At 36.2% G+C, this 19,088-nt stretch overlaps 1 protein-coding gene across 3 annotated transcripts in view; it reads left to right on the top strand.

The window, feature by feature from the left end:
• Positions 1–19,088, top strand: part of LOC116166807 (nuclear receptor subfamily 2 group E member 1) — a 28,886-nt gene that overhangs the window by 7,128 nt on the left and 2,670 nt on the right. For 2 of the 3 annotated variants that reach the window (XM_031481948.1, XM_031481947.1), the window contains exons 4-6: positions 10,599–10,912; positions 10,980–11,123; positions 15,691–15,930. In XM_031481948.1, the coding sequence (XP_031337808.1) occupies positions 10,599–10,912; positions 10,980–11,123; positions 15,691–15,930 (698 nt within the window). The remainder of the gene's footprint in view (positions 1–10,598; positions 10,913–10,979; positions 11,124–15,690; positions 15,931–19,088) is intronic. The other variant, XM_031481949.1, reaches the window with a different exon arrangement.

Below are 19,088 nucleotides of genomic sequence, written 5' to 3'. Positions count from 1 at the left end.
AGAAGTTCAGGCATAAAATTTTAAATAATTAGGTACATTAAAAACTTTGGGTCGTTTGCAAGGCTACCCGCACAGACCACGGAAATATTTTGTTACTAAGAGAACGTTTGAATAATTTTCATACTTTCTTCTTGTAACGCATATCGCATATAGTAAAAATCCCATGTGAGAGCGCAGATTGCGCAATGCCAATCTTCTTATTTATGGAGACATTTCTTTGAAATTTTAACCAAAGATGCTTTTAGTAACAGCAAACGTATCGCATATTGTAAATATCAGATTATTGTGCGCATGAGCAGAATGCGCAATATCAACTGTCTTATTTATCGAGATATCTTTTTGAAGTTTTAATCACAGATGCTTATGTTAAAGGCAAATATACCTGATATTGCAAACATTAGATGTGCGCATGCGCAGTCAGTGCCAACTTCCTTATTTATTAAGATATTTCTTTGAAATTTTAACTATAGATGCTTCTAGTAAAGAAAAACATATCACATGTAGTAAAAATCAAAACTACAAATGTCATTAGCAAAGAAAAATATAGTAGCAGTAGCAGAATGTATTTGTCTAAATTTAAGCCAGATTTTCTGGCTGAGGAATTGACAACATAACACTAGTCCATTATAGACATGACAAATGCCTTACAAACCTAAGCACTACATCTCTTCCGCACCCCCAGTTAGTGTTACTTAGGCACCTCAATAAAATTGATTGCTTTTTGCACCAAATAATACTTTTTTATAATAATCGAAACTATCACAATTTGATTTCACATTGACAAATTAGGTTATAGATAACTCCTGAACTTGTTTTCCTTCACAGTGAAATTTAAAGAATCGCTTTTGATTCCGATAGAGAAAATGATATTAGACTGGACAACAAATTCAAGAGGTTCTTTTTAATAGTAATACGCATTAAAAGAAAATATTTTACATTGTTCTCGATTACTTTAAGATCTCCCAGTAAAGTTTTACTCGTAATGATACAATAGGTCATGTACATGTACCTTTTTACAACGGATCGTAACGTTAGTGAGTGAATTTGATAACATGCAGCCTTCTTTCTATTTACAATTTTTGTTCCACGTGGAAAATCTTGTATTCTTACTGCCAACTATTTGTTGAATCATCACTCTGGGGTAACTATCAGATGTTTTCAACTAGATGCATTCTTAAGAAATTGCCGGCTTGAAATAACTTTTAATTGGTAACCTTTGAGATTGAATTCTTTGACGATTGATTGTGAAATACAGGTCTCCCCCTGATGATATTTTTCTTCTACTGGTCAGTACAATTTTGTTCCGAAGAGTTCAGTGGCATACACACTCAATTTAATTGGATTGTTATAAAAACGCGTGGGAAATCTCTGAGGTAAATACTGAACTTTAATAGTATTTGTCTAACAGTTTTCTTTGCTGTAATTTCGTTTTACACATGAAATTAAATTCACCTCCCTTTTACTTTATTACACTGCGCAAATACGCGGGATAGTTTTTTGAGGAATTTGTTGAATAACGCGTTGGTTCATAATGACGGACTATGTTCTTTACCAAGTGAAGTAGGAACGTTACGAAACATTCAACTATCCCTTCGTGTAATTTTATACGACTTTAATCTATTGTGACTGTTACCTTTATGTATTCGTTACTATATACACGCAATGTATGCTGAATATGCCTAATTTATTATATTGTACTACTTGTAAGTAATACTTCATTGTGCAGTATGATCAGTTAGAGAATATTATTTCCACTTGCTGGCCAGTTAGGATATGTAAGCAAAAGAAAGAAGGCATTTAATACGTCAAACTTAGACAGCATAGTTAATTGACCTATTCGCTAACCCCTATTCGTAGCAAAAATTTTCCAACTAAACTACGAAGCACGACATTTCATAAAATTCGTTGACTGATAATTATCCATTTTGTATGGAGCGTATTTAAATAAGAAAAGTTTTCTCTAAGACAAACATTAAATTTAGTTAGTTGAGAAGTTTCGAACTTCTTGCAAATTTCTAATCAATGGAAAGCAACACATGTTACATGTCTCCATTTTGGCATTTAGGGATTTTGAAAGTGGGATCTTGCCAAGTTTCGCAGTTGTTCAACCAACCGCAAACATGACGCCATCCTTGCAACCCCTGGTATTGTTTCCGAGCTCACGCTCACATTTTACAAGTCACATCGCTTCGGAACTTACGGCATCGTGCATAGATTTTCGAAAGTATCTCTATTTTCGTACATCCCGTTGGTAATTATGATTTCGTACGTGCGATAACTAAACACGAATCCCTCCACCCTCCGAAGAAAGTGTGAGGGTTGGTGTGAATGACAAGGGGTGAACGCGGATCGCTTTCACGCGGATTTGCACTTTCTATCGTAGCCGCTGATCCTTGCCGGGCCTGAACGTCGTTAATGGGGATTGGCGGCTCCGTAAATAGAGCGGCATTGAGCCTTCTTACCCACGAAACTCCCTCAAGATATGTTGAGAACTTGTATAGCTGTCTTACAAAGTCTTTTCATTTGACGTTTCGCAGTCCGGGTTTATATACCTTTTACAATCCAAGCCAGCCATTAATTATTCATTACGGCTTTATTTAAGCTTTTCATTATATCAAAACGTCATTAACTTGTCCACTAGATTTCGTTTGCATCGATAAGGAAAAATCGTTGAACCTTTTCGCACTTTACCTAAACTCTGATATAAATCTCTTAAATATCTAACACGTCAAATTTAGTTTTCGTAGCTGCGAAGTTCACCTTTCGGCTTAGCGTGTGAAACAGCATCCCGTCTATGATTAATAGCAACCCTAATCTCGCCCTCCCTTGCTCAGAAATCCAACCCCACATAGTACCTGACGATTTTGAAATTCTATTATCTCTAAAAAATTATACTACTCACTTTTATACGCCGCCAAAATGACTGTCGTCGATTAAAGTTATTAGTGACTATAAATTATAATAAAACAAATTATACCAAATAATTCAATCTTTTGTGCTCCAGGAGCGAATTTCATGTTGACTGTATATTAGGCGATCTGATCATTCTTAATTCCTGTATTTTCCGAAAACTGTGAGAGAAACCTCTAGCTTTGTGTAATAAACCACCACGAGTTACGAGCACATGAATAGGGTAGAACCACGTTGAGAACATGGCTGATATCGGACGCACTTTGAACATGTTGCGATGATTTCTTTCCTTGTCTTTCAATGATGCCTTTTGGAAAAATGCGCACTCTCCCAATCGTAATCCTGAAACATGCAATCTTAAAAATGGAAGTTATTCGCGATTAAATATTATAGGAGAGGGGGGGGGGGAGCGAAGAAGGAATCCCCACCCTTACCAAATTGCCATAATATGTTGTTGTGCGCCAATTCCAAAGTCTGAATTTGCCTTTATTTGATATAAAACCAAATCTTCAGTTTGGAAGTCCAACTTAACGCTACCCAAGTTGCTGTTGAGTTAGGGGTTCATTCCCAAATTATGTGAGAAAATAAACTTGTCGGTGTAGGGGGCCTAATACAATCTTTTTCATACGTATCATCTCATTTGTGCTTTCCTCTTTTACGCTTTTGGTTTCCAAAAAATCTAAATTTCTGTAGGAGTTGCAAGTTAAAGTTCGTTTTAGATGCTGAAAGTTTTTGTGGAAGTTGAAATTCCATAGCCTCTTTTCTTGAAAGTGAAATAACTTTCAACTTTTTCGGTTCGGACGTGAAATATTTCACTTTCAGCTGAAATTGTAGGTCTGCCCACTCTGAGATTGAACATTTAAAATTAATGTTAAGTTTTGTGTCATTTGATGGTAATTTATGTTGACGGAGGTAAAGGCACACTATTGAGCGAAATATTTTCTCGTGAAATCCTAGCGATTGTAGGTGCTCAATTAAATAATTAAACAAGTTATGAAAAGCGTCCTCCATCTAACCTGTATTTTTTTAGGTTGGTATTAGCAATATTTCACTTGAAAGTGAAATACAATGCATGTAAAGCACACGTCAAAAATTACCGGAAAATTATTTCACTTTCGACTTTCATGAAATAATTTGCATAGCGGGCTTAACCTGACGCACCTCATCCTCAAAATTAAATCCATTGTGTTACTCAGGATTACACTGTGCAATGTGTGAGTAATGAAGTGATCCATCCTGAATAAAAAATCGATATAAAAACAATGTGTAAATTTTAACATAATGTAGGTACCGATTTATCTAAATTAATACTTCTAAACGATCCTTGCAAGACTGTTCTTAAATATTAATATGGGTCATGCATAAACGGACGATATTTATCGTTCTCGTTTCATATAGCTTCCAGGAAGTAATAAATAAAAACCGAAATGGATATTGAACTTGTAAAGAAAGCGCTCACGAGGTCAATCTATTTCATTGTAGAGTAACTTACTGAGTAGAAAAATAAGCAATTTAGAATGATCCAATGAAATTCATCGAGTAAAGATATTGAAAATGTGCCAGTCAAGGACACTCAATTGTAAAGTTACAGTGGTACAATGTTGTCAAGACTCTTTAGTGAACTTCAATTCCCGCCGTACCTCAAGGTAATACATTTAATTAACTGAACTCAATACGAGTATGTATATGATTTTGCAAGTAGCTATAATCCTATATAAACCTGTGTGTGGTCTGATATGAATAAACAGATGGGGGTTTTGGTCAGAGACTTTATTATTAATATAAATTAAGTTTGCTAATTACGCAAGCTACTGGTAAATTGTATTAATTTAGCTAAAAGGATAAATGATTCCTTTTTATGCTCTTCTTATAATTAAGCAATCTTTTAGTTTTATCATGAATATACATTGAAATATTTCAAAGAAAGTTATACTGGTTTACATTGGTTTTAAAATGTACAGATTCTATGTAAATCGAAGTCTAAAGTCTCTTTGTCCTTATCTGCTGAAATTTAACAGAAATATCCCCACTACAAGAAATTTCAAGTAAAGGGGTCTTAGTGGTTTCTATCTATGAATAAAATGAACAAATTTTAGAAATGTTTCACATAATTCTGCGAACCTAATTTCGAAAGTTGTGCCAAATTTCATGTTCCTTCTTACGTTGTTCGGTATAAAATGTTTATTTCCTAAAATATTTTTGGGTTTATTATCGTGTGTTTCATTAAGGCAACGCCAGCAGACTCTTCAAAGAGCATTTTCAGTTCCTTTTATAAAGGTACAGCTGTATATTTTCACGGAATATCTCATTTTCGAAGTTATGTCTGTGGCCATATAAAGCTACAGTTCGCATGAAAGCTGTCTGATGTGCTCGCCTGGAGCTTACTTACTTATTGCTAGTCTTCTGTGTGAGTGGAGCTTTGAGCTTTTTGCAATGAAGCTTTCGCCACGGCAGCGCAGCTGATAAAAAGCTTATTGAATCACATCACGGAATCTCTCTGTGGCAAATAAGCAACGGAAAATGGAAAGAGTGATTACTACTCCGGATTCAGGAGTGAGAGAGACATTTTCGGAATGATGAGGTTTAGGGGTGCGACGAAGATGTATATGCAGAGGCGGAACTCGAATGGAAATGAACATCACAAAATTTAGATTTTCTGTTGTTTTAACCTGTTTCTTGTTTTATCTGTTAATGCGGATTTTGTAACACCGATTATATAATACCACTCTTATTAAATCTCGGCCTATAAGTTAGACTATGTTCTGATTTTTAAATTGTGTTACATGATCCATGCAATCAAATGTTTATAATTACTTATGTGATAAAAAGTAGAAAAAACGTTCAAATGATTTATATGGTAAATTATCCTTTTTGACGAACAACCCTTGTCTGGTTGGGATGTAGCGAGAAGTGAAGTAGTCTTGAGGCCGACGGTAGCACATCATCATTAATGAGCGGGGCTGATGCTCACAGCTGTACGTTCACAGGGTTGTATTGCCCTTGGCCGGAGGCTGCAATCCCCGAACATCACCCACACGACACATAGGTAGATACATTGTAAATCTAATTTATTGTCGGAGATAGTTGCCAGATGATTTTTATAGAATGTTTCTATGAATTATTGGGGCACGTGTTACATATCGAAATTGTTCCCACAGGGTGTTTTAAAACTGCCTGTCATCAAATCACAATGAGCAGTAACGTTTCATTAAAAACTTCGGTTATCCACTTTGTCGACACTTTTTACTACATGTAATAGATACTTCCACATTTATTACAGTTTCATGAAAATACATCTAACATTTTACAGAAAGCACTATAATTTTGAAGGAATGTAATAAGTTCCTTGTGAGCTTCACCTAAACTATTGAAATCAGAGTATGGGTAGGCAGAAACGTTAGAAAATAAGCAATTAATTGATTTCTTTTCTAATATCACAATTAGTTCGGAACTTACTCTCCAGGGTGTTACGTTACGGTTTGATCTATCATTGTACAGATATTTACATTTCTACAATTAATTAATTAGTGCGATTGGTGCGAAAGGTTTCTGTTTCAGAATACACTGTACATACGTATACAATCCTTTCCTGAAAGAAATTTTATTACAGCTGCATACATAGGTACTCCATGTTTTCTTTTACTTAGAAGACAGAAAAACCTTTCCCATGTAGGTAATGCTGTGACATAAGCGGGAAGTGTGGCGAGAACTATCCAAAGTGATAATGGAAAATTAGCAGCAACTGACTAATTCGAAGACACAACTGAATAGAAAACCCTATTAGGTACATTTGCGATCAGACGAATACTCTCCAATTCAAGATACGTGATTGCAAAATAAAATGAGAAAGAAGGGAAGAATTATTTTTTATGACCACCATTTGCTGCTAAAAATTCTCTTGGGAAATGGCAAATGAAGAGCACGCGTAAATCCTGCTTATACAGACTTGATGCTCCGAATTGTTAAAATAATGGTGTTAAATTGCAAATAAAAGCCACTATTGTCTTCCATCCAGTTTCAAGATCTTAGTTTGAAATTATTTTTGTAGTACAGTCTTCGTGAACAAATTTTTTTGGCAAATTTAAAGCTACAAAAAACTGTGAAACTTCAAATTTTAAATTTAAATTCAGATTTTTAATCCCAAAATGATTTTTGTGCATTTTTCCACTCCAGTTTAAAAATTTTTGCTATCAAATTTTTAAGTTGAAGATACGTCTTTTCCTATTCCTAACTTGCTTCACCCTCCTCGGTTCCAAATAATAGTCGATCAAGCTTACCCTATTAGACTCGTGTAATTTATCTAGAGCCTGCAATCAAGCGTCATAGTCGATCGGAATCTATCTGCCGACCGGGCGCTCAGCGCCGCCTGACTGTCACTGCCTATACATAGTCGAGAGTTCAAGACCCATGTACAGCCAGAAGCATGGCCAGAAACATGCAGTCTGTGATGACTGCCAAATATTTCACTCACCTGGGAAGACCCAGTTGGCGTCCGCGATGGTCCTCTCTCCTTCTATTCATAAATGGAACAATTTCGGTTTTTTCTGGGTTAACGGAGAGGCCATGGCTACTGCACCCCCTGTTCAAGAGCCCCCTGAATGAGCTCTTTCACGGTATTTGGAAACTTTCCAGTTATGACGATCGCGAGATCGTCCACGTATCCTTGTGTATACGCTCCATCCTCGTTCAGAGTGCGGAAGAGCCCGTCTAGCACCAGGCTAAGTACCTGTTCCTTATGTCTGCATCCACCAACTTCTCCACCGTTTTTTAGAAGAAACGATAATAGGATGATGGTTCGCCATGTCATATTTGGCACAACCTTTCGCTAGATTTCGGGGATATACCCTAAAGCCAGGGAGTCTCTAAAAAGGTGTAACAAATGTATAAGGGTAACGGTTCCAAGCCCTTCTGCAGAAGAGCAGGGAATATCGCCGTCGTCCGTCGATCAAGACGACGACTACGGACAATTATTGCCAGTTTCTTCGTATTATCCATAGCAATTAGGACAGCACTCTACAAAACACAATCCAGAGGCTAGTACTACGGAACTGAAATAGTAACAGAACGCTGCCTGCTCGTCTATTGACATTTGTCCGTGATCTGCGTACAACAAATCCGCGTGTGTGTAGCTCAAAGCGGATCTGTCCGCCTTACATATCCGCATGACCTGTAAGAACTGTCCAAAAAAATTGTACAGAGTGTTCAAATAATTATAACAAATTTCTCAGTTCCAAAATAATTATACAAATTGAAATTTTTCCATATAATAATCGATTCAGCTCGTCATTGGACACCCTGTAGATAGATATATTTTTAAAAGCAGATATTATTGTAACTACTCTAACTGCCTAATAGTTAAAATTAATTCACTTTGATAGTTGATAGTTTTATGACACTTGAATTTAATTGTATAAAGATAGGAGGTATGAAATGTCGAGAATAATAATAAAAAGTAATAATTTTTAAACAAATCGTCCTACTGGCCCTTCGGGGCTTCTTATTTACTTATGTAACGCCTTTTGGGAGAACTTCAATTAATCACCAGAAAAAAATACATTCAAATTCCAACTTCAAACTTAAATACTCCTCCCGTTTTACACTTTTTCCGCTCTGTGCTCATTATGTCGTCATTCCTTGCTCGTTAGTCCTCTCCCTCTCTCTGTTAGATTCTTTTTTCCTTTGATTTCCCTTTTCTATAATCTTCTTTGCCTAAAATTGCCTTTCTTCCTTCCTACATTGCCATATCAGACGATCGATATTCTTCTCTTTCACATAATTTGCATTTTCTTTATTCTTCTTCTTTCCATCTGTTCCGGTATCCTCATTTTCACATCCAAACCTTGCCATTATTCTTATAGAATTCCGTCTCTTAGACATTTCGGCTCCCAGTCAACTCTTTGTATCTTTTTTCATCGCGAATACCAGATTTTCTTCCCTTATTGTGATTGCTATTTCTATATCTCGGTCTCTTCTTATTACTTATGTTTTCATACATTTTCCTCTTTCTTACCTTATCTTCCATCCATATACATCTTTTCGTAATTCGTTTTCCTTTGTTCCTACCACTTTCTTTTTGTGTTCATTCTTTTTCACAGGCACTTCTTCAGCTGTTTACTTTACTCTTTGTATCTTATCGCACTGCGTCTTGTCCCTATCTGTCTTTTCTACTTGCTGTTCTTCTATTCAGCTCCAGTCCTACTTGTCACATCTTTGTGTTCCTTCCATTTCTTGGATATTGTTGATAATGTGTAACTTTTTTTTTGTTATAAAAGACATGTCGCAAAGTTGTTTCTGCTGAGAAAAATTAATAAAAAGGCACAAATTTGAACCTTTCGGGGAGCATCACCAATACGGAACACTGCCGACCCAATTAGTTTTACATAGTTACACCGTTGAGTGAAGGATCTAGATCCTTCACTCAACGGTTACACTCTACAGCGGTTATGGTGTTGAAAGGAATGCTTTACAGTTTCCGCAATTGCTGAAAATAGCAATAATAGTGTGTTCTGCCGACCTTCCATGGGGATCATTGTGAATGCAGTTGTTTCCATGAAAATTAACTATCACATTTAACAGAATGTAACGAAAGTCTGATCTCGCATAAGACAATTTTCAGCGAGAAATATTTCCAGTAGACATCACGTTGGTCATAAAATTATCCTCATTTTTTATTGCTTGAAATTATATCATAGAGCTAACGAGATTGTAGGGGATAAAATCGTTTCCATTAGAATTTCCATCTACATCCGATAATGCGAAATTCAACAGTTTCAATATACAAATGCAAGTAAATGTAGTATGTGAACGAGACATGTCGGTGTAGGGCACAGTTAAGCTTGCGGTAATCCCATCATCCGATAGTGTCATGTCATTCTGTCAGGGCAGTCGAGCGAGGGTCAAAGCTCTACACACACGCGCAGGTCGCAGGTCACAAGTTTAAAAAGCTCCTTTTCCTTTCCTTATGTGTATACAGTAACAAGATTAGGATAACGCACCATTGAGAAATTTCGCAAACAAACAATTTGAATGTCAAAAAAGCTCATGGATAATTTTCTTATGAATTTTCAAATATGTATATAGAATGGTTGCAGGAGGTTGCTTGCTGTACGTTATAAAATTGGTTACCGATGCATGGCGGTACAAGAATAATACCAAAATAAAGCTATCTGTTTCATCTGTCAATATAATTATTTATTAACAAATGTAACTGTATTTCATTGCACCCTCATATAACGTTAATTCCACTGAACGCCGTGAGCGCGTCATTTGTCCATACAATGGCCAGGTTCCCACACTACCATTCTGATGGCCTATTTATTCGGAACCGCTGATCTTTTGCTCCCTTTAAAATGCCGAATCAATAGATTAAATTGCAGGGGAATTCAATCCCGTTTGAATCAGTGCGGCAAGCGCGAAAAGTGATTAAGATTTTAAAGATCTTTTTAGAACCCGTATCATTTTATTACTGGAAGTTAAACAACACTTTTTAGTCCCCGCTGCATTTTTAAAAGAGCTAAAGTAGGGATTTGCTCCTTTATTAACTAAAGCTTTCTTACTTTATGGATGTAAGCATTCGTGTTGCCGTATTAATTTCGGTACTTTCTTTTAACATCAGCTTCTTTGAATGCGAAATTTAAAAATCCAGTCTCTAAAAATGCACAATTACGCAGTTTTGCGTATTTTTACAGCTGTTCAACACGAACGCGGCCCTCGCAAACCGAAATTACAACAAAACTCCCATTCGCAAATTACATCGTCAACCGGACTTCCGCATTTGTCTTCTGTAAAGCTCAACCCGACGTCGGCGTCTCTCAACTTTCCAGGAATGTTTGGACCACCGCAACCACCTAAAACTCTGTCGCTTGCGAGCCCGTCGGTAACAAGTTCGGGATCGCATGTCGATTCACTACCACCGCCAATGTTTCATCCGCCACCCTTACCGCCGCCACCTGGCTTACTTCAAATTCTAATGTCGGCCGAAAAATGTCAGGTAAAATTCAGTGTATGTATTAAGTTTAATGTTACTCGGTGCAGAAACAAGGGGTGACGAGAATCCGTTTACTTTTTAGGAAATTGTCTGGAACACTAAACTACAGTTTGATCTTTCGAATGGATCGGCTTCTAATTTGGGAATATCCGCCGCCGGATTTCCAATACCGCCACCTAGTTCACCGTTACCACTACCGTTAACTCCCACTTGGGAAATATTACAGGTAAGCTAATCGTTAATTATAATCCCGTGAGAGCTTTTTCCGGTGTTAAGCATGGGGGATCTTCAAAGCTATAGCTCAAATACAGCGGCCACTAAATTGGATTGAATTCAGCTTTAACAACCGAATGTTTTTGAAAAATAATTCATGGCCAATTAGATACCGCGCGAAAACTATTTTTCCATGTTTTTCGTAGTGGGACTTTGAGATCAAATGGATAACGTTCACAATATCGAATTTTCTTATTAAGTTTGCAATTTTATGCTTGAAATTTTAATTTTGAAGTTAAATCTCAGAAAGTTAGAAATGCAAAGTTAAGAGATAATTATCGCGCATAGTTAATTTTGTCCACTGCAAAACACCAGGGGATCATTTGTTGCATGCAACTCATATAAAGCGGCCAGTTTCTTTCTCTGTTACTTATAATCAATCCAAGAAAAAGTTCTACTAATATCTATCTGTGAATGTCATCCAGAACGATGATAGGGGTTTATTCTTGGTCCTCAGAAAGTTTAAATAATTTTCAAATAGTTCCATGACTTTTGTCATCCTCGAGTCTTCAAAGATACTTTTAACAGTGTCTTGGCGCATGCTATGGCAAAACTTTTATTTATTTATTTATTGAAATACTCAAAACAACAGATACATTGTATCCAATGACAGTTTTGAGGACTAAAATAACTCTTAAATTTCGTGATATGAATTATGAATAAAAATAATTGATGAGTATAAGGTAACGAAAAAACAAAAAAAACTAACTAAATAATCATCAAACAATATGCATTCCCATATTAGTTACGGTGTATGTTGTTGGGGAGCGGCTGCCCATAGTATCCTTTCTCCTATAGAAAAACTACAAAAAATGGCGATATGATCAATATGTCAAAAAAGTAGAATGACACCATCTCTTCCACTTTTTATACACCAGAAAATTATGCCATTAAAGTACTTGTATCTGTTTAAGGTTCTTTGGCAATTTTTTAATATTAGCAACTGTCATGGATCACAAAGAATAAATCAGCTCGTAACAACCAGAAGCATGACCAAGCAATATAAAAAATTGCCAAAAATACATAAAACCCTATTTCAACGATCGCCGTTATATCTTGGACCAAAATTGTATAATGTTTTACCGAGTAATTTTAAAAATGTAAGATTAACAAAAAATCTATTCAAAAATATTCAAAAATGGATGATGACTCAAACGACACTTCTGAACAGTATATTAATTATTCTTGCATAACTAAGTCACGTTTGCTGAAAATAGAACAAAAATGATGAAAAAAAAACTAAAGCTACACTTTAACTCAGGGCTGTATGCTTAGTGCATAGAGAATCCCTTTCCCTATTAAATTTCTTTTTGATGTTAAAAAATTCACTTTCTTTCTTCTCTTTTCTCCTCTTGTTTTTTCCTGTAGATATCTTAAAAAGAAATTTTTTTTTGTTTTACTCTCATGTAGTGAATGCTCATGTATATCATTTTGTATGGGAATAAAGTCAATTATTATTATGGTCGGTGTTTCTTGTGAGAACTCAGGTCTAGCCTGGTTAACTAATCGCACGGATTAAAATCAAGTAACGATCAGTGTCTGTGTCTGTGTCTGGTGAAGTTATGTAGGGTTCTAAAGAAAAATAAAAAATAAAAATAAAATAAATATTCACACACTCACATTGGAAATCTAGGGATAGTATGTAATTCATACTTAACAACATAGCTATTAATGGCCACAATAGTCAACGCTATCAGGAAAGAAGAAAACAAAACAAAAATATCATTATAATAATTCCTGTAATTTTATTAAATAGAGTTTATTGTGTAAGTGTTTCTTTGGCTTTGCGTTTGGGTTGAATACGAGTGGGTTGTGATAACGTGGTGTGTTTATGTGAAGAAGGAGTTTTGTGTTTTTTAACTGTGCTAGGACGTGTAACTTTATTGGGTGGACCTGTCTTTGTAGTGCAAGTAATTATTATTATTATTATTATTATTATTAATCATTAACTGTTTCTTAAAATGCGATAATGTTACATCGAAAATTTTCAAAGAATGAAAGCTATTAAACGTTGTCATCATGCGTGTAATCGGTGCTGTGTGATTTAATAAAATGGATTTAGATTGAGGTATCTTAAATAATATGAATTTACATCTAGTTCTGTGGTCCGGAACATTGAAATTAATTAGTGAGAGCAAATGTGATGAACTCACTTGATTATTTAAAAGTTTATAAAAGAAAATTAAAATGATTTCTTCTGCGGTCACTCAAGCTTTTCATACAAAATGTTTGCAAAAGATCCGAATAGTGGTCAAAGAGGGGATATGTTGATGTAAGTCGGTACTGCATACGTCTTATGAATTTTTTTTTGACCATTTCCTGGGCCTGACCAGTGTGTGATAGAGAATATTTGTATAAGTAATAAGCCCCTTTAAAAAAGCAGCAGAGCACATCGGTGTGACCCTGCGGGGTCATTGGATTTGGCCCATTTTCAATAGGCTTGTTACACGGTGGCGCCTCCATGGTGGCTCATTGCGTACCATTGACCCATTTGGAGCACAGTACACTGACCGTTTGTGGTCCAACTGATCAAGCTTCCAAGTACGTCGTGGTTACGATTTTCAAAGTCACCAGAGTTTACCCATCAAAGTTATTTTCCACTGTAATAAGTAAAGAATTCTCCAATGAATAGAGGCCAACTGCCTAAATTTAAGGAATTGATATAATTTGGGGGTACCAGTTTTCCTTTTCCTTTTTCCTTTTCCTTTTTACTATATTATACTATACTATACCTATCTCTGAAACTATTGATCTGCTGTCATTATTCTTTTTTTATAATTGAAAGCTCTTTATGTGTACTATAAATTAACTACTTTTTCGATAAAATCAACGGTTAGTAACTAAGTTTAAAAAATATATAGTTTATTAAATTGTTTTGAGTAAAAAATGCAGTGAATGAAGTAATCAGCATTTTTTTTCTCGGTTTCTATGTTGACACTATAGCTAGATTAACACATTAATCTAATTAGCAACAATAACACAAAACCTTTTTTTTAAATAGTTCAATGGTGAAAGTTAAGTGAGAAATATAGTTGTAGCATTATAGGACAACAGTAATTAGCGCCAATTATCAAAAAATATGAATTAATTAATTAATTAAAAATTAACACAAAATTCCAATATATTATGCTCGCACGGATTATCGCAAAAGGAATATAAAATTATAAGATGTTTAGAAACGAATTCCTTTCTCTCGACAATATACTTTACTTTACTTGGTGTGGAGACCGATTTTATTGAACAATTTTCATAAGGGAACAAAATAGATAAATTAATTGTTTTACTCCACTATAGCTTTGAATATAAAATTTTTCTACATAGGTAAATTATATTATAATATATAATAATATTAAAATGTTTAGTTTGGGACCTACGACCTAAAAGTCCCCAAATTTTGCGTTTTTTTCTGTAATTCTTTCCTTCGCACCTATAAAACATAGGAGGACGGAGTTAACGACTAGGTTTTTGGGTATTTTCTCATACATATCCCATGATGGATTAACTCCCAAATTGAAAAATCTTAAATAATGAGATTCCAGTCGACACAATGAAAAATATGGGGGTAGCTGGAAAGTACTCCAAAGTTAATTGAATTTTTACAGGTTGTTTGGGGGTACACCAGGATGTCTATCCTAAGTTTTCGAGCTCGAGAACCGTGTGCTAACTTGATGGAGGGCGAAAAACCCTAAAATTTTCGGCCTTTCTTCAGTTTTTCTCTTATATCTCGAAAACTAAGAATATTTTTTGTATCATATTCGTATAGTGCATTACAAAGCCTCAGTTTTTCTCTTATATCTCGAAAACTAAGAATATTTTTTGTATCATATTCGTATAGTGCATTACAAAGCTCTAAAAATTTGGATGGTGAAATGAATGTTTAGACTCACTTATTAACCGAAATACACCTGATCAAAGTTACACAAAGTTTCTCGAAACGTTGAGAGGCCACAGATGTTCCAAAATAAGTGATTAAAATAATTAACATCTAAATGATGTAATAAACGAGGTAATAAATAGTTATAGACCCAAAATCTTCGTTTTCGGCAATTTTTTTTCGTTTCATGTAGATAACTTTTGTCATGTGTATTTCGGTCAATATTGGATCTAAAAATTCGTTTCGGCGCAGCCAAATTTTAGGAAATTTAGTGCCCTACAACGTAACAAGTTAACAATTGCATTACGTTATGGAAATAACAACCTCTTAGGTTATTAAAATTGAGTTAAAATGGATGTCTGTAATAACTTTTGCGATGCATATGTCTTTGCGATATTTTAATCACGTGTTCAGCACGTGCGTATCATTTCCACCCTAAAAGTTAATTTGTTCTCTAAAAGGAGGAGTGGTAAAACGATATTGACTTGTTGGCATTCGCGAAGTGACTTCTCGATCGTTGTCGCTGTTGGCTGTAATAAAACCAACCCCTCAACTGTTCCACCCCTTTAAAAATATTATTTCCACATTCATAAATTCTTATTGTTGCAAAAGTTTCTAATCGTTTATGAATGGTTCTTTTTTGTAGGAAACTGCGGCCAGACTTTTATTTATGGCCGTCCGATGGGTTCGATGTTTGGCACCATTCCAGACTCTCAGTAAACACGATCAGCTTCTTTTGTTACAAGAGTCTTGGAAAGATTTATTCTTGTTGCATCTAGCTCAATGGTCAGTTCCGTGGGATTTATCGACGTTGTTAAGTTGTCCTCAAGCGCGAGAACGTCTCCCTTCTGATCTTCATACGGCGATAGAAATTAAAACAATCCAGGTACGTAAAATATTCGAGTAAGTAGGTAGGTACATCGCATGAAAGTAAAAAATCAGACTTGATCAAATTCGTAATAAATTGTACGATAATTCATTCTTGTGCGTGTGTGTCAAGCTCATTAAATTAATGTAATTGAGAACTAAATATGTACTTATTTCTGTTTTCTGTTATAATTAAGAATTAACCCAGCATTGCAGTCTACTTTCTTTCTTTATTTTACACACACAAAATACTCGGATTTCGAAATGAATCGTTTTGTCAGTTATTTCTGTAAGAAAGTTATAACGGAAGGATTAGGTTGGCGCTGATTTAACTCAAATATGCCGCACAAATCGCATCTCCGTATATTATCGGGGGGGATCTGAATGCACATCACATGGCGTTAGGCTCATCAAAAACAGACAATGCTGGCAAAATCCTGTTAGAATTTATTAATGAGGCACATGCAATATTTTTGAACAACGGAACACCTACTAGACTATCTAGGCCACAGGAGTGTGCTTCAGCAGTAGATGTTACGCTGACAAGTCCACAAGTAGCAAACATAATCGAATGGCAAGTTTTAGATGACACATACGGGTCTGATCACTTCCCTATTCACATGGAACTGCAGGGTCATGTAAAGGAGTCAATCGAGGAGTCGCCTATAAGAAAATGGAGGATAACACCGGAAGGCCTCGCCGATTTCCATGCGGATCTAGTGGAGCGATTTTCCAGAATCCCCTTTTTCTCAGCGAATTCGAAGAGAGTCGATTATATAGTCAAAAGTATACAAGAAAGTGCTATTGCAAACTTTAAAAACAAGCATACCAACAGCAGGAAGAAAAGAACATCTCCAATTTGGTGGGACGCAGAATGTACGGCAGTGATCAAACGCCGACGAGAGGCGTTGAAAAAATATAAATTGACTAGATCAATGGAAAATTTTATCCTCTGTAAAAAAGAACTTGCATACTCAAAGCGATTCCTTAAATACAAGAAACGTAGAAAGTGGAAAGATTTTTGCCAGAACATCACCAGAGATTTACCAATCTCGGAATTCTGGAACCATATTAGAAGATTCAAAGGTCCATGGCGCGGTAAGGCTATCGGGGAGCAATCTTGGATTGCCGATTTTTTAGAAAATCTTACTCCAGCATATGTGTCAACAGAACAAAGACCCTATCAATTTGATCGGTGCAACCATTTACTATCTCGGCCTTTTTCAAAAACCGAACTACTACAGGCAATGAAAAAATCTAACAACACAGCGCCTGGAGAGGACGATATCACGTATTCGATGCTGCATCTCTTACCCATAACGGGGAAACAATTGCTACTGGAGTGTTTTAATTATATTTGGACTAAGGGGGATATGGTGGAAGAATTGAAGAAAATCGTTGTCGTGCCTATCCTTAAAGCAAATAAAGAGGCAGGTCGTGTGTCTTCATACAGACCGATCTCGCTTTTGTCGTGCATTACCAAAACGTACGAAAGAATGATTAAAAATCGGATGGAATGGTGGCTGGAACAAAGCCAGATTCTGCCAGATAAATTGTACGGGTTTCGCTTTGGCAGAGGAACGGTTGACGCACTCGCTGAACTGGTAACAGACATTCAAATATGTTTTAGTAAAAACGATTACCTGGGCGCAATATTTATGGATATTAAAGATGCCTACAATCAGGTTAACTTAGACCTCCTTGAAAGCAAAATGGCCAAAATGGGTGTCCCAGATCAGGTTGCGAGGAATATTTGTGACCTCTTTAGGAATCGAGTAATATTCGTAAGAAGTAATAAGAACTCTTTAATTGGTCCCAGAATGACATCGATCGGGATCCCTCAGGGATCTACTCTTAGTCCCCTTTTGTTCAATATGTATTGTGTGGATCTCTACAGAATGTGGAGTCCTAATATCAACGCATGCCAATATGCGGACGATCTTTGCATTTATACCACAGATAAATCAACAAAACTCGTATTGCAGCAATTAAAAGCTAAATTCAAGATCATAAAAAGGTGGCTGTTTGATAATGGTTTCGATCTATCGGTGGATAAGCTCCAAACGATATTTTTTTCACGGCATCGAGATTTGCCCACAGGCTCGCTAAGATGGATGGGGGTTGAACTTAAAATAACTTCAGAAATCTCTTACCTTGGTATGATTCTCGATTCTAAATTAAGGTGGAGACCGCATATAGAGAAGTTGATAGGTAGATGTGAAAGGGGCATTAATCTGATTAGGATGATTTCCAGAGTTAATTGGGGTGCCGACATGCACTCTAACTTAAAGATCTACAAAACGTATGTTAGAAGTCTGCTTGACTATGGATGTATCTTGTATGGCTGTGCCTCGAACTCAAATTTAAAACGTCTGGACGCGGTATCTAATAAGGCACTACGTCTTTGCATGGGGGCAATGTGCTCTTCTCCAGGAGACGTAGTACAGGTGGAAGCACGGGAACCTCCACTGTCCATCAGAAGAAACTTCCTGGCTTCTAAATTCGTGTTGAAGTGCAAATCTCAGAATTCTAAGATTTTACCAAAATTATCGGAGTTGGCTGTGCAAGATTTGGTAAACCTGTATTGGCGGTTAAAAAATGCTCCCCCTTTTGCAACAGCATCTAGAAATCTGTCTGACATCGCTATCCTCCGTGAAAGCGCTATCAGTAAAGACATTAATTACACCGACTATATTTCGGAGATTCAAGTCACCTTCCCACCATATCAAGGTATTTCGTCTTTGGATAATCTTCTACACCAGTCAATTATTAGAACACACCAACACGCTCTCTTTATTTACACGGACGGTTCAAAGGGTGAGAATGGCTGCGGTTGTGCTTACCTTATACAACCCTCAGGACAACAGAACGTATTTAAGTTGAATGGGAACGCATCTATTTTCACGGCGGAGGCAACAGCCATTGCCTATGCGTTAAGAGAAATTCATGTGGTAGTCACGAAAAAGCTTGTTGTGATGAGCGACTCCCTTAGTGTACTAAAAGCTTTGGACAACAAAACTAATTTTTACAGTACCAACCCGTATATCCTAGATATACTCACGAATGTGGCCCGCCTCCGTAAAGAAGGTATTGAAATTTATTTTTATTGGATTAAAGCTCACATTGGGATAAGCCACAACGAAACAGTGGACAAATTGGCGAAAGGAGCTGTGGAGT

Source organism: Photinus pyralis, unplaced genomic scaffold (genome assembly GCF_008802855.1).
Source record: "Photinus pyralis isolate 1611_PpyrPB1 unplaced genomic scaffold, Ppyr1.3 Ppyr1.4_LG3b, whole genome shotgun sequence".
In the NCBI taxonomy this organism is placed as follows: Eukaryota; Metazoa; Arthropoda; class Insecta; order Coleoptera; family Lampyridae; genus Photinus; species Photinus pyralis.
This window is presented reverse-complemented; position numbering and strand designations above follow the sequence as displayed.